Source organism: Penicillium oxalicum, chromosome VIII (genome assembly GCF_001723175.1).
Source record: "Penicillium oxalicum strain HP7-1 chromosome VIII, whole genome shotgun sequence".
In the NCBI taxonomy this organism is placed as follows: Eukaryota; Fungi; Ascomycota; class Eurotiomycetes; order Eurotiales; family Aspergillaceae; genus Penicillium; species Penicillium oxalicum.
In genome coordinates this window covers 1,772,102-1,785,684 of record NC_064657.1, presented here as the reverse complement: position 1 = coordinate 1,785,684, position 13,583 = coordinate 1,772,102, and the positions used below count along the sequence as shown (strand labels likewise).

Sequence of the window (13,583 nt, the reverse complement as noted above, 5' to 3'; positions counted from 1 at the left end):
CGGAAGACCCAGCGGAGTGGCAGAAGCGTCTTTTTGGAAGGGATATCAGCGATGCGCCAAGTGCCATTTTTGAGCTGTTTGGCCATTTCTTTATGGGCAGCATCGATCCACTTCTTCTGCTCGTCAGGTGTGCAGTTCTTTTTCATATCAGCCCAGCCATCAGGTTCGTAAGGTGTCTGGTGGAAGGGGTAGGGGAGGAGGAAGCTGCGTGGTAGCAGCATGAATTTGGGAGGCATAAAATAGCTCATCCAGCGCAGCAACAGCAGCTCTTTTCTTGAGCGTAGCAAGATATTCCTCTGATTCAACTGCAACACGGGACTTTGTCCGCATGCGCGAGGAACGCCTCAGATTTGTGTTTTGAGGAACAGTGGTTTCTGTCTCTGGAACAGTGTCGTTGTTTTCCGAAACAGTATCGTCGTTTTGTGAAACTGTGTCGTTGTTTTGATACAGCCGTTGAATCTCGCAGTCAAGCGCGCGCCGCTGCATTTCTTGATCGAATGACGATAGGACAGAGCGTTCGGAAAGGGGAAGATCGTCCGGCGTGATGAAGGGGTTAGGTTCAACCGGTTGAATGCGCGTGTGATTGTCAGCTTGGTTTTCGAGGATCATTTCTGGGTAGAGGAATTCAGCAGGGACGTAGCGCTTTTGATCGTCATGAGAACCCTGGTTAGGCCCTTTTTCTTGCTGCATAGCAGCATCGAGATCGTAGTCGGGATTAGGGAGGTCTTGGACCTTGTTCTCGTTGAAGATCACGTTTCTGGACATGATCAGTTTCTTGGAGTGGATATCATACAGGCGATACCCTTGGGTACAGTAACCAACCAGCCTAGCCTCTGCCATGTGAGGTGAGAGCTTATCAGGCCGGCGGTCTTTTGGAATAAGATACTAGGCTTGGCAGCCTAGCACCCGCGGGTTAGAAAGGTCTGGCTTCTTGCCGTAGAAGGCCTTCTAAAGGCTTATATTGATGGTGGACTGCCAGAGGCTATTCATGGTGGAATTCACCCCTAGGAGCAGTTCGCCCAGAGTTATTTTGGCAGCTGATTCTCTGTCAAAAAAGCGATCAGCCGTTCCGTGAGATACCGATTTCTGATCTCCGTAACGCTATTGAGCTGGGGCGTGTAAGGGGTAACTGGATCCCACACGATATCGCTGTCCTCGCAGAAACTGACGATTTCAGCATGTTCGCCGGCGTTATCGCTAGTGACGATTTTGATAGTGTAGCCAAATGGAGTGGACAGGTAGGTGACTAACGTGCAAATTTTCTCTACTATCTCGCTACTGGCTTTCAGAAGGAAGACCCAGCAGAAGCGAGTGGCATCGTCAGTGATGGTGGCGAAATAGCGATGGCTCCGAAGGGCCGTGGTAGAAATTAGACCCCAAATGTCAGTATGAAGCTTCTGACTAGGGGTAGTCTTGAGTCTCTTCCCTTTGCCAAATAGGAGGGTGTGGCCCTTGCCAAAGATGTATGGGGGGTATGGCTCTTTGATGCTGGACCCCTTTTGGATAAGGATACCCTCGGCACATTCAGCCATCTTTTTGACTTTTGGCTTGCCTGTATGGCAGGCTCTGCGATGGGCCAAGTCCATTGGAATTGGGATGATCTTCTTGCGAGTGGCAGGGGCTGCATCCAGTGAGGATGTCATAAAAAGGGTGCAATTGGTGGCATGCATGATATCCATCTGGCTGTCACCGGGGGTGGTTCGGACCCAGTACTGGCCCCGTGAGTGAGGGGCAGTAGCGACGAGATTGGGACCTTCATAAAGAGCGCCTAAATCCTTGCCAAAGCGCGTTTCAATGTTGGAATCCGCAGCCAATTCGGAAGAAGATATGAGATTGGTGGTTGGTAGACCTACAGATCTAGAGGCAAGGAAGCAATCTGGAGGCGAGACATCTGGGTTGGGGGGTCTAGAGAAGGAAGAAGGGAGAGGGAAGAAGGAAACCCATGACTGGGAGAAAAAGCCTCAAGACACCTGACTGCTGGGCCAGCAGACATCTAGCGAGGGGAAACCCTCTCAGCATGGAACGGATACACTTTAGCACCACAGACACGTTGTGGACGCGTTCTCGGAAAAATCAAGGACTGAAGTTGAGATAGATGGACAACACCCGGCACCAATGTTGTTGTTCAGATATTTCTCTGCTGCATCTTCCTTCCCTTCCAGCCATCAGGGCTGTTCCTCACTTTATGTGAGGTAGGGCTTTAAACCTTAGTTTGAATACACGAATTTCCTCCAACTTCTTGATACGTAACATATGGAATAGTGATTTGTCTAATTGACCCAGAATCCAGGGTTCTTCAGGTTCCACAAGAGCGGGAATAGGAGCTATGTGGAATAATAGCAATTTACATGAAAGATTAATTCCATTGATCAAGGAGAAACCTAGTGTACAAGTAGTGACTGTGACCACCACGAAACGGCCGTCTAGTCTAGAGCCACAGGAGCACGAAACCTGTGATGGTAACCGGGATGATGACCTGAGCAAAGATCCATGAATGACCCAACGATTCAGCACCATTGAACGCTGGCAAATTGGTTGTGCCCGTGGAGATCGAGGAAATTGGAACAGTAGTGGAAACAGCAAGTGTGGTCTTGCTTCCACTGGTCTTCACATGCTCGGCCGCGGAAGAAGAGACAGCTTGGTAGTGTAGCTCACGGGAACAGAAGAAGTCGAGCCAATCTGGGCCTGGGTAGTACGGATAGCAGGTGCGGTTCCAGATAGCGTATGTGTAGATTCCCCGATGAGCAGCGTCTCAGTCACGACCTGGGGGGCACCTGAGTCGGCAGAACACCCGGTCACTTTTGGAGGACAGGAGGTAATTGTAACCGTCCGGGAGCTGAAGATTGGTGACACGGAGACGGAAATGACGGGGATACCCGTTGGGGGAGAAGGTACTTTCTCGGTAACTACAAATGTAGTGGTGGATGCCGCTTGTAGCTCTGTGGTGAGATGCGCAGTAGGTTCACCTTCGGCTACTGGACAGACTGTAGTCGATACGTAGATCGTGTCAGTTATGACATGTGTGGTTCGTGACTGTGCAGGACAATTCACGACACTCGAAGGACAGGCGGTGATGGTAGAGACACGGGTGCTGTAAATGGTAGAAGTTGTCAAGGCAACATTTGTAGCTGTGACTTGGCCCGAAGATGTTGTTGCGGAAAAACCAACAGGCGAAGAAGGTGCCGAGTCAGTGTTCAGAACACCTGTGTGCGAGAGCTGTTGGTTTGGCTCCGTAGCACTGACAGCCGTTGAGAGAGGAGTGACCGTGGAAGAAGACGAAGGAACAAATGAAATAGTCGATGTACTAGGTGTCGAGGTGCCCGATGTGCTTGGGATTGGAGAGGTAGATTGCAACCCCGTGCTTATCCCGGTAGATGCGGTCGCTGCGATGGATGTCGACACAGTTGGGACTGAAAGAGAAGCCGAGGGAATGACAGAACTAGAGCTGTGTTCGATAGATCGACTTGGCACTGACGATGCAGATGTGTGTGACTGCGCAGGCGTGGAAGTGAGGGGAACCGATGATTGCGTAAACGATGAAGAGCTGTGTACAAGAGGTGTGCTCGTTGGTGGTAAAGGATTTGAGCTTGGATGATCCATCGGTGATGATGAGGGAGATGTGGAAGCACTCGAGCTCGAATGACTGATGGATGATGATGAAACGACGCTAGAGGCCATGGTTGATGACTGTGGTACTGGCGTTGATGCCGACGGTGTCTGCGAAGGGACTGACGGTGGCGAGACTGGCGAGGAGCTCTGTAAAGCGGATGTACTTGTTGGTGTCAATATCGCCGAGCTTGAATGAGTATTCGGCGATGAGGCTGTCATGCTAGAAACCGAGCTTGACGACTGCGATGATGCCATGGATGCCGGAAGAGTCGAGGTAAGTGTCAACGTTGGGGTGGCGGTGGTGCAGGCTTGTGTAGTTGTCTCAAGAATGAATTTGGCATTATCGATGTAGATTTCAACTTGGGAAATCCGATATGGAGAACAAGTAAAGTAAATGCCAAACATGACACTTTCCTTTGTTGCGGTAAATGGGCCGCTCAAAGTGGCCCACTTGTTGCTGTTCCTGTTGTGACTCGCGATACTGGCATCGATGATGTTGGCCGTCGCGAGAGAGTCATGATAGAGGTAAAAAGTGCATTGTTCAGTAATAGCCGTATTAGAGATAACAACCATCCAGTCGACAGAGGCTTGGTAGGTAGTACCCGGAACCAGACCTGTTATCGTTTGGGAGATGGTCTGGAACGGGTATACGCCACTCGTCAATCTGTAGCGCCCATTAGTATATGTGAGCTGGCTTTATCCCGTTCGGGTATCCGTACAGAGATTGAGAGCCATCACTTGCTTGAGCGGTCGATACTGTGCGCGGATATACGTATGACCATGGGCCCAAGCCATTCTCCCAGGATGGATTGGAGAGAAGATTTGTTGATGCAGTGGTATCGGTACAGGTCACGTCGCTGCTTGTGCTACTGGAATCAGCTGCGACGGCTCGTCCGAGGCCTGCACATAGAGCGACCGATAGCCACCAAGTCAGGGAGGCCATGTCGACAATGAAAGAGAATCACGCCCAGGCTATGTGCGCAGTATGATTGATCTCGGAAGAGACAACTTCCAAAGGGTTGTTAGGGGAAGACGAGTTTAGGCTGCGGACCGGGGGCTAGATCTTGCTTTCTATTACTTGCGACAAAGAATCCTGGTCGGCAACTTTCACCACAAGACGATCTTGTTATGATCACGGCCTGCCGCTCTCGATGGCGTTCCAATAGTTCGTGGGGTGGGGATTTCCGATTGATCAATCACGGATGGCCATTTCCCGTGGGGCGACCAAAAGGCCGGTTGCTCTTGAATTCAGGCACGTGGCCTAGACGTCTCCATCGGCCACTCCGCGGACCCACTTTGTTTACTTTGAATTGTATTCGTGCCAGTGACCTACATAGACATACTGCGACCCGCCCACAGCGAAGAGATGGATGGGCTCCCCCCTCCAGCCGGAATTCCCATGAATTCAACCCATCTTATCAAATTTTAGTCTTTGAAATCATTGATCCCACCTTCGGACATCTTCTTCTTTCCCTAGTCAACAGGCCGCTGTCCCGCGATATGGCCCCCTACATGAATACGAAGGGCTTCGTTCAAGGAACTGTCAAGGCAGGCAAAAAACAAAGGAAAGGGAAAAAAGAAAAAGAATGATTATGTGAGGGAGTGCCAAAGCGGACGTACATGCTAGGAGGGGACGAATGTGAGCGGGAAGCTTGTGAGAGGAGTGAGTGAGCGAGTTCATCGTTTGGCTGATGAAGCCAATGAGACGACTGTCGGCAACACCCGAGCTCGCGGTCACTTTGCTTCACCACCTTATGGTTGTATGCGGATTTCCAGTCACAAAGGGAGCACAGATCACCCAAAGTAAAAAAAAAGTGGTTTTTTTTTCATTCCAACAAAAAGACTAAGTATATTGTCAACTCCACTGGATATGGACTTGATACGTCCGAGCACAAGGTTCAAGTAGCGCGCTGTTACTACCACCCTCGCGTCCCTAGCCTAGGTCAGGGCTGAACGAGAGGAATGGCACATACATCATTCCCAACACGCCTGAGGGTGAGGGTGTGTCATGGTGTGCCTGACGGCTTAATCTCTGATGGATTGCAAGCTCGCCCCACAGTTTTTTTGGCGTGGCTGGCCATGGCTTTCCCGCAACCAAGGTTTTGAAGGATCACCTCCAACCCAGGCATCGACACTTCAGCTCGTGCACCTTGCTAGCCCCCAGGGTCATCTCCTCTGTGAGCCCGGCCGGAATCGAACCTGGGACCAACAGGTTTCGTCAGACGGGCGGGACTAGAGCTTGCGATTACTCGCGGCGAGCCGGCTTTCTGGACTCGACTCGCGAGCTAGCTCGGACTCACGAACCAAGCAGGCCACCAGAGGCCTGACATGTCAGAACAGTATGTTTTGTTTCTCCGTTCATGGATATATAAACCACCATGTCTTCAGGATGGAGGATCCGCTTCGGTGGATGACCCAGAACACAACACTGACGAACTCTACATGGAAGGGAAGAAAAACGGGACGTTGGTGTTGGCGTTTGAGCTTGATGGAGTCACTTGAGGACCTTTCCCATGATGAGCAGGAAAGTCACTGCCTCAGGTTGAAATTGCCTCGGATTTAGGGGGGGGGGGGGGTTCCATGTTCTGTTGCTTAGAAAGTACGTAGTTTTTGTTGGGATCTCAAACCGCCACATAACCGCCATCTAGGATATGTTTACTTGAACTTACTGCCCCCCCCCCCCCCCTTTTTTTGGTGATCAGAACTGCAGGGAATGTCAATAGAAAGTTCAGAGTCTGCAACTAACGTGAGGTCAAGTCGATTACAAGAATTCGCATGAGAAAAATAGCAGTGATGTGTGATGCGCAAGCTGTACAGGGCTAGATTCGCGGGTTCTCTCCATCAGAAGAAGAGTCGTAAGAATCCTCTGAGCGGCACAGACTGGAACCATCACAACCAGTCTTGATCACGCAGGGAAGCAAGAGAAGAAACCGTTTTGATTGGCGTCGAGGCTGTTTGATGCAGCATAAGAGTGGCCAGAAGAGACTATGAGAGGGTGTGGAACGAGCTTATCGAGGCTTCAAGATGGCGTGGGGAGTACAGAGAGCTTTATTGGAAGTGTGGAACCGTCATGGCACGCAACCAAAAAAAAAATCAAAATCCACATTTCTCTCCGACGGTCCACCTGACGGAGGCTTGTCCTCGATTACTGTGGGTTGACAGGTCACGTGTCGTGTGCCCAATCATTTCACAACGGATACACATGAATCAGGTAGCTGAGGCGGGAAGGTCCCATACAGGTCATGGCATGCAAATTACGAAGAGGTTTTGTCCAGTAAAGCAAGCGTCATTTCGCCCGTTATTTCTACCTCTATCGACTCTATTGCCGTTTCTCCTTCCGCCTCTCCCAGACCTCCTCTCTCAGACTCGCATTGCCTCAAACTCTCTTTTTCTTTCGCCACCTTTACGTACTTTCCTCGTTGGTCTGTAAGTGATAGTTCCCCCTTTGTTGCGATGTCCGTGGCGGATCCAGAGTAAGTCCCAGAGCCGGGCAATGATAGTGCTCGACCAGCAGTGCTCGTATACGAAATAGTCTCCGAGGGCGGCGGACTGTAGGGGGAAAAAGTGACTTTCACATCTTACGAGACAAAGATTGAATTGGAGGCGAATTCTTTCGCTCGCTCGTGTAAGAATCCGAGTCAAAAAGAACATGACAGAGACTTGAACGGTCAATTGTCGCCGTCGTTATTCTAGGTGAAGGAGAGTGCTAGTGCTAGGTGGCGATATGGCTCGTGCGACCCCGAAGGGCTCCCAGAGAAGGAGAAATTCAGGCGAAGGGTGCCCTTGATGAGAAGGTGCGGGCGACTCAAGACGGTTATTCCGGGCCAGACGGTGAAGCTCCGTATAAGAGCGACATCAAAGTGGAGGAGCAGGAAGAGGCAGGATATAAAGAGCCTTCCATAGAGGATGAGAGCCCATGGAAACTCGGTGGTGTGTTCCGTTTTGCGCTTTGGGGGATTGATCGACTAATCTTCGGCACAGGCGGCCAATCGACCCTCAACAAGGACGGTGATCCCCGCATCGCAGTCTTGAAGGCCGAAATCCCTGTGCTGTATGAGCAATTCCCTCGCGTTCGGCGTGCCGACTGGCGGAGCAAACCGCGTGAGGTGACCTCGATGGGCCGTCTGAGGGGGGCCTTTGTGCAGCAGACGGGTCGGATCGCTCTGTCGGGGAAGGAGTGTCACTCGTGCGGGGCGAATCGTGGCCCTTTCAAGTCTTGCCGCATTCTTGTCGATGGGAGGGGCGTCTTGTTTGCGGGTGCATGTGGAAATTGTGGCTTCAACGCGGCTGGACATCGGTGTTCTTTCCGCGACTCGGTGTGGTACCCAAAGTGGGCTCGTGAGTACTTGCGGAAAGTCTATCCTAACCATCCCCTCGTGAGGGAGGCCCAAAAAGTAAGTGGTCGTTCCCTGAGTGTCTCTGTCGTTTGTGACTGACTCGTGGTAGTCTATTCCATCGGATGCGCCCCGCCTAGCCTCCAAGGACTGTTCAGCGAGGTCGGAAGAATGGACTCGAGATCCAGGGGAGACACTGCGGAATACACTGGCGCATCTTTGCGCGGTGTTGAAGGTTCAAATGAGTATCGATCCCTCGTTCCTGAAGAATGAAAAGAAGGAGCCTGTGCAGGTCTCGAAGAAAGGGCTGGCCCCGTCTGATTTGGGCCTTTTCTACAATGAGTGGTTTGCAAACCCGTTATTAAATCGCAAGCTCTGGAATGCCTCCAATTTTTCAGCTGCAAAAGGCCGTCTTGAGGGATGTTCCAAAGGTAAGGGAGGCGTTGAAATTTGCAGATGCCTTCCTAACAAGGTTTTTGAGGGAACATGGGGCTTCAGTGGACGAGGGGGAGGAGGAGGAGAATAAGGAAGAAGAGGATCTGTACGAGGTCCCCGTCAAGGAGATGAGAAAGAAGCGGAAGTTGAACTGAGTCGTATGCTGTCTTTGGAATTTTGTCGTTGTAAATCTCGTAGGAATGCAATCAGCTCCTTTGGTGGAAGCTTTTTCCATCCTCGCGGAAATCACGACGGCCAGCGGCCTATCGAATGGAGAGACGTGGGTGACCCAATGGAAGGAACAGGTGTCAGGTTCTTTCCAAAGCCCAGTTGTCAAAGTACCGGGCGATGCACGATGCGAAAAGCTGTACGAATCTTGTGGAGATGTTCATCTTGTACATCAAAGCGGATAGTATGATGTAAATGTTATGTCCGACGGGTTGACCGTAGAGAGAATGAGCAGAATCGGAGAGAAGCGTTGTGTGAGGGCGTACAGGGTTGTCAAAGTCAGGGGAAAGACTTCCATCTTCCGAGTCTGAGAAGGCAATGTAAGTGTTGTGACGAGCCAAGATATTTTTTATTCCAGATCTTGTTGGCAAGCTTCCTTGGATGTCTACCTTCGCTGGATGGAGTTTCCCGACCACAAAGCTCTTTTGCCAGTCGATTATGGCCGCCAACTGGAGCCTTGTTTCTGAAAATGAGAATAAATCACATGGTCCTGATTGATGCGGATAGGTCCTTGGTGTGGGTTCTAGGAAATGGATTGTCGTTGACTGAGAACCAACCTTGACGTCTATCAAACACACACCGTGATGTTTCGTCGCAAGGGACATGGATACTTCCTGATGAATCAGCGGGTGGCTGTCCCTTCAGGATCCATCTACCAAAATTGGACGTACGTCTGTCTTCTTCGCAAATTCGAGTTGGTACTCGTACATCGGGGGTTGCAATAGTGCGGAAAAGAAATTCACTTTCATGGCCGGTGCCTGAAACCAAATGCGCTACATCAGGAAGCCCTTAGACTTTTTGCAGAGACTGAATCCTGTCCCTCTAGTTGGCCTGGCTGTCAGACTGAGTGACCGAACATATCAAGTGAAAATGTCATCCCTGCACCATTGCTTCTTCCCTCTCTTCCCCACTCGAAGGCAGACAAATACTTGAAGCGTGAATTGAGTCGAACGACCGATTTCACCTACTCCCTGCGATAGCCACTGCGCCCGAAGTGGCTTAGCCTCTCCGCACTCCGAAGGTCTGACTGGACTGGAGCACCGGGCTGCTTCTGGGAGCACCATTCAAACACTCAGATCGTGGCCATTAGTTCAAGCATGATTTTGCGAGCTTGGTACGGTGGTTTGTGGGCTTCAGGCACCAGCTTAGCCCACAAAAATTCCAGCGCAGGGTCCTCCGCCTCTGGCAGGCTGCAGCCCGCAGCCCAAGCCACAGCGATTGTCATCTTGTCGCTCCACAATTGACGCACACGCTAGCGGCGAAACGGCAGTACATTCGCTGGTCATTTGAGCGTGAGATTGTCAGACGTCCCATCACTGCCAATAGAGGACGGGCAAGGTCAGAATAAACGAAACACGCAACGGGGACCTCAACTCCAGCGGGCGGTGTGTCATCTCAGGGCTGTGCCAGGCCGTAGAAGGTATATCTCGCCCTCGCCCTGCCTCTTTAACCATTAAAATTGTTCAAAAAAAATCCATCTGACTGCTGGGACAACCTCACATGCCCCACGTGGTTCCCACTGACTCAACTCGGCTCAGGAACACACGAGGCTTCGAACTATCAACCCGACTCTCGGTGTTCTCCTCTACATCCCAGCAGTCGTCTGACGGCCTGACGACCATTGATTGAGCACTCATTTTGCTGTAGCTGGGCCGATATACAGCAAAAATCGACGCACAGGAGGCTAGCCAGCCCTGGCAGTCATCCACATTTCTCATAGGCACCCGTGAAGAACCAGCGCCCAAAGAGTGTGGTGGAATCCTCCAGCCTGATGAGACAAAAATCCTTTCCACAGCACCTCGACCTCGAGGATGAGGCACTGGCCGAGGACACCGCACCGCCACCTCCGTATGGAAGCCAATATGGCGAGATCCGTGATGAAAAGAACGGGACGGGTACCAGTGCCCAGCTCACCGAAGATGGTCGAATCGCTATCCGGATCAATCACTTCAGTCGTCAATTGTCCCAAATTTTGGCCCCAGCACTCAATCAGCATGACCAGGGGGCTGGAGACAGTCATCCTCCCCTATACAGTCCTCCACCTACAGCGCAGGGCAGCGACCCACCCTCCCGGCCACCTCTTACCTTGAACATCGTGATTCAGGTGGTGGGCTCTCGTGGAGACGTTCAGCCCTTCGTGGCGTTAGGAAAGGTCTTGAAAGAGACTTACGGCCATCGGGTACGGTTGGCAACGCACTTCACCTTTAAGGAGTTTGTGCAGCAGCAGGGTCTTGAGTTTTTCAGCATTGGCGGCGACCCTGCCCGCTTGATGGCCTTCATGTTCAAAAACCCTGGTCTGAGGCCTAGTTTTCGGAGTGTGATGAGTGGTGATGTCGGCCAGCAACGACGATACGTAGCCGAGTACATCCAGGGCTGCTGGCGATCCTGTTATCGGGCAAATGATAGTACAGTCGAGGACGATGGGTCTAATATGTCGGAAGGCGAGACCCATTCGAGGCCGGAGATAAAGCCCTTTGTAGCCGATTGTATCATTGCCAATCCTCCGAGCTTCGCCCACGTTCATTGTGCAGAGAAACTAGGAATCCCGCTCCATATGATGTTCACGATGCCCTATTCCCCGACGCAAGCCTTTCCGCATCCCCTGGCCAACATTCAAGCCACGAATACCGACCCGCGACTGGCAAATTACATCAGCTACGCTTTGGTTGAATTGCTTTCATGGCAAGCTCTTGGGGACATCATCAATCGATTCCGGGTCAAGTGTCTGGATCTGGATCCGATCAGCGTCATCTGGGCCCCGGGGATGTTACAGCGGCTGCAAATCCCACATACTTACTGCTGGTCTCCCGCCCTGATTCCTAAGCCAAAAGATTGGGGCGCTCATGTCTCAGTCGTCGGCTTTTTCTCTCTTCCAACAACTCCGGGTTACACGCCAACACATGACTTGCAGGCCTTCCTTGATGCTGGACCACCGCCGATCTACATTGGATTTGGAAGTATTGTGCTCAATGACCCGAACGCACTTACTAGAATCATCTTCACTGCGGTGAAGCAGACAGGCCAGCGCGTGCTCCTATCCAAAGGCTGGGGAGGTGTGGGCTCGGATGAGTTGGGGATTCCTGATGGGGTCTTTGTGCTTGGGAACGTACCGCACGACTGGCTCTTCCAACGCGTCTCGTGTGTCGTACATCACGGTGGTGCGGGTACGACAGCAGCAGGCATCGCCGCAGGCCGGCCGACAGTTGTTGTCCCTTTCTTTGGAGACCAGCCATTTTGGGGTGCAATGATTGCACAGGCAGGGGCAGGCCCTGATCCGATTCCCCATAAACAACTGACGGCCGACAATTTGGCCAAGGCCATTAAGTTCTGCTTCACGTCCAGCTGCCAAGAGCGCGCCCTGGAACTGGCGGACAAGATTGCAGCGGAGAATGGCTGCCATACAGGTGCGCAGTCTTTCCATCAGCGTCTCGATCTGGATCGGCTCCGATGCACTCTCGCCCCGTCCCGGCCCGCCGTGTGGCGTCTCAGGCGTACGAAGGTCACCTTGAGCGCTTTCGCAGCGTACACACTAGGGAATGCAGGGCTATTGGAGATCAATGATCTCAAGCTGTTTCGGGCACAGGAATACCAAACCGATGAAGGCCCGTGGGACCCCATCTCCGGGGGATTCACTGCGTTTGTGAGGGCATTTAGCGGCATGACGGTCGGGCTCGCCGACGTGCCCTCGGAAACCGTCAGGGCGTTGAAGAAGCCGGTTGAGCGGAGCCGACGACAATCCCGGGCCTCGGTCTCGACGGCCACGAGTCCAACCCACATGTCGCAAGTACCAAGGGATTCAAGCTTGTCAAGCTCGTCACCACAAGCAAAAGCTCGGCGGAGTCGGAAAGACTCAGTGAAGGAGAGTGTAGTGACTCTCACACCTGCTTCTTCTGTCCTCACCGGTAGCCAGACAGGACCTGATGCCGGCGTGCAGACTGACATGCTGCGTCCGACGGGCGTACACATGACAAGGGGCGCCGGACGCTTCGCTAAGGCCGTTGTACAAGGGCCAGTGGACATATCCGTCAACTTGGTGAGGGGCTTTCACAATATGCCGCGGCTCTGGGGCGATGATACGATTCGCCCGCAAGAGAGGGTCGGCGACTTCAAGTCTGGCATGAAGGCTGTGGGCAGGGAGTTCAGCTACGGCTGGTACGATGGTATCACCGGCCTCGTCACCCAACCCTGGAAAGGTGCCCAGAAAGAAGGTGCCGGTGGCTTCTTCAAGGGGGTGGGGAAAGGGGTTGGGGGCTTCTTCGCCAAGTCGAGCGCAGCGTGCGTCGGTATTCTTGGCCATACGATGCAGGGGGTCAGCAAAGAAGTGCAGAAACTGTTCAAAAATGACGTGCAAGACTATATCATCGCATCCCGAGCGGCTCAGGGTTATGATGAATGGCTACAGGCGTCGGAAACCGAGAAAGAAGACATCATCACCCAATGGAAAGCGATTCAGAAAACCTTGAAAAAAAGGTACGTGCCGCATGAGGAACAGCCTAAAGTGTGTGAGATACCACAGAGGCAGGATTCCATCGGCAGTACCGGCGCCTGGAGTGAGGATCTTCTGAGGGACTCCCTTGATATGGATCTCTGGTCATTGCAGGAAGAAAATGAAGCTACAATGGCTCACGACGCCGCTCATGGCACTGTCCGAAGCAGCGCAGAGAACGCGCTACCACCTCCACCGTTTCCTCACAGTGAAAATACTGAAACACATCCGAGCCCTCGTGATGAAAAGACGCCGCAGGAGAAAACGGAAGAGGACATTGTTTTGGAATACATCAAGAAGCAGAGTCTGCTGGAATTACAACATCGAAACAATAGCCGAGGCACTGGGGCTGAAAGAACGATCGTGCACGGAGGCCAGAATGGCAAGGCGGAAATTGCTCACAATGATGATGACGATGACGATGAGGACCTGCAGAGAGCGTTGAAGTTGAGCTTGCAAGAGCATGAACGACGAGATTCATAAATGATGGT

At 52.2% G+C, this 13,583-nt stretch overlaps 3 protein-coding genes across 3 annotated transcripts in view; 2 read left to right on the top strand and 1 right to left on the bottom strand.

Annotated features, from left to right (window-relative positions):
* Window positions 1–4,552, bottom strand: part of POX_h09911 (uncharacterized protein) — a gene marked incomplete at both ends in the record, with an annotated part of 4,682 nt that extends 130 nt beyond the window's left edge. Inside the window, 5 exons of the mRNA XM_050118655.1 lie at window positions 1–305; window positions 367–757; window positions 1,081–1,857; window positions 2,612–4,273; window positions 4,329–4,552. The exon at window positions 1–305 is cut by the window's left edge and continues 130 nt beyond it. Coding sequence (XP_049965442.1) covers window positions 1–305; window positions 367–757; window positions 1,081–1,857; window positions 2,612–4,273; window positions 4,329–4,552 — 3,359 coding nt within the window. The remainder of the gene's footprint in view (window positions 306–366; window positions 758–1,080; window positions 1,858–2,611; window positions 4,274–4,328) is intronic.
* A 2,510-nt stretch (window positions 4,553–7,062) lies between these two features.
* On the top strand, window positions 7,063–8,533 carry POX_h09910 (uncharacterized protein; the record flags this gene model as incomplete). Its single annotated transcript, XM_050118654.1, has 4 exons — window positions 7,063–7,082; window positions 7,355–8,003; window positions 8,056–8,374; window positions 8,442–8,533. The coding sequence occupies 4 exons, from the start codon at window positions 7,063–7,065 to the stop codon at window positions 8,531–8,533; spliced, it is 1,080 nt and encodes a 359-aa protein (XP_049965441.1).
* Window positions 8,534–10,377: 1,844 nt separating this feature from the next.
* POX_h09909 (Sterol 3-beta-glucosyltransferase) lies at window positions 10,378–13,575 on the top strand (the record flags this gene model as incomplete). Its single annotated transcript, XM_050118653.1, has 1 exon — window positions 10,378–13,575. The coding sequence occupies one exon, from the start codon at window positions 10,378–10,380 to the stop codon at window positions 13,573–13,575; it is 3,198 nt and encodes a 1,065-aa protein (XP_049965440.1).
* Window positions 13,576–13,583: the final 8 nt, after the last annotated feature.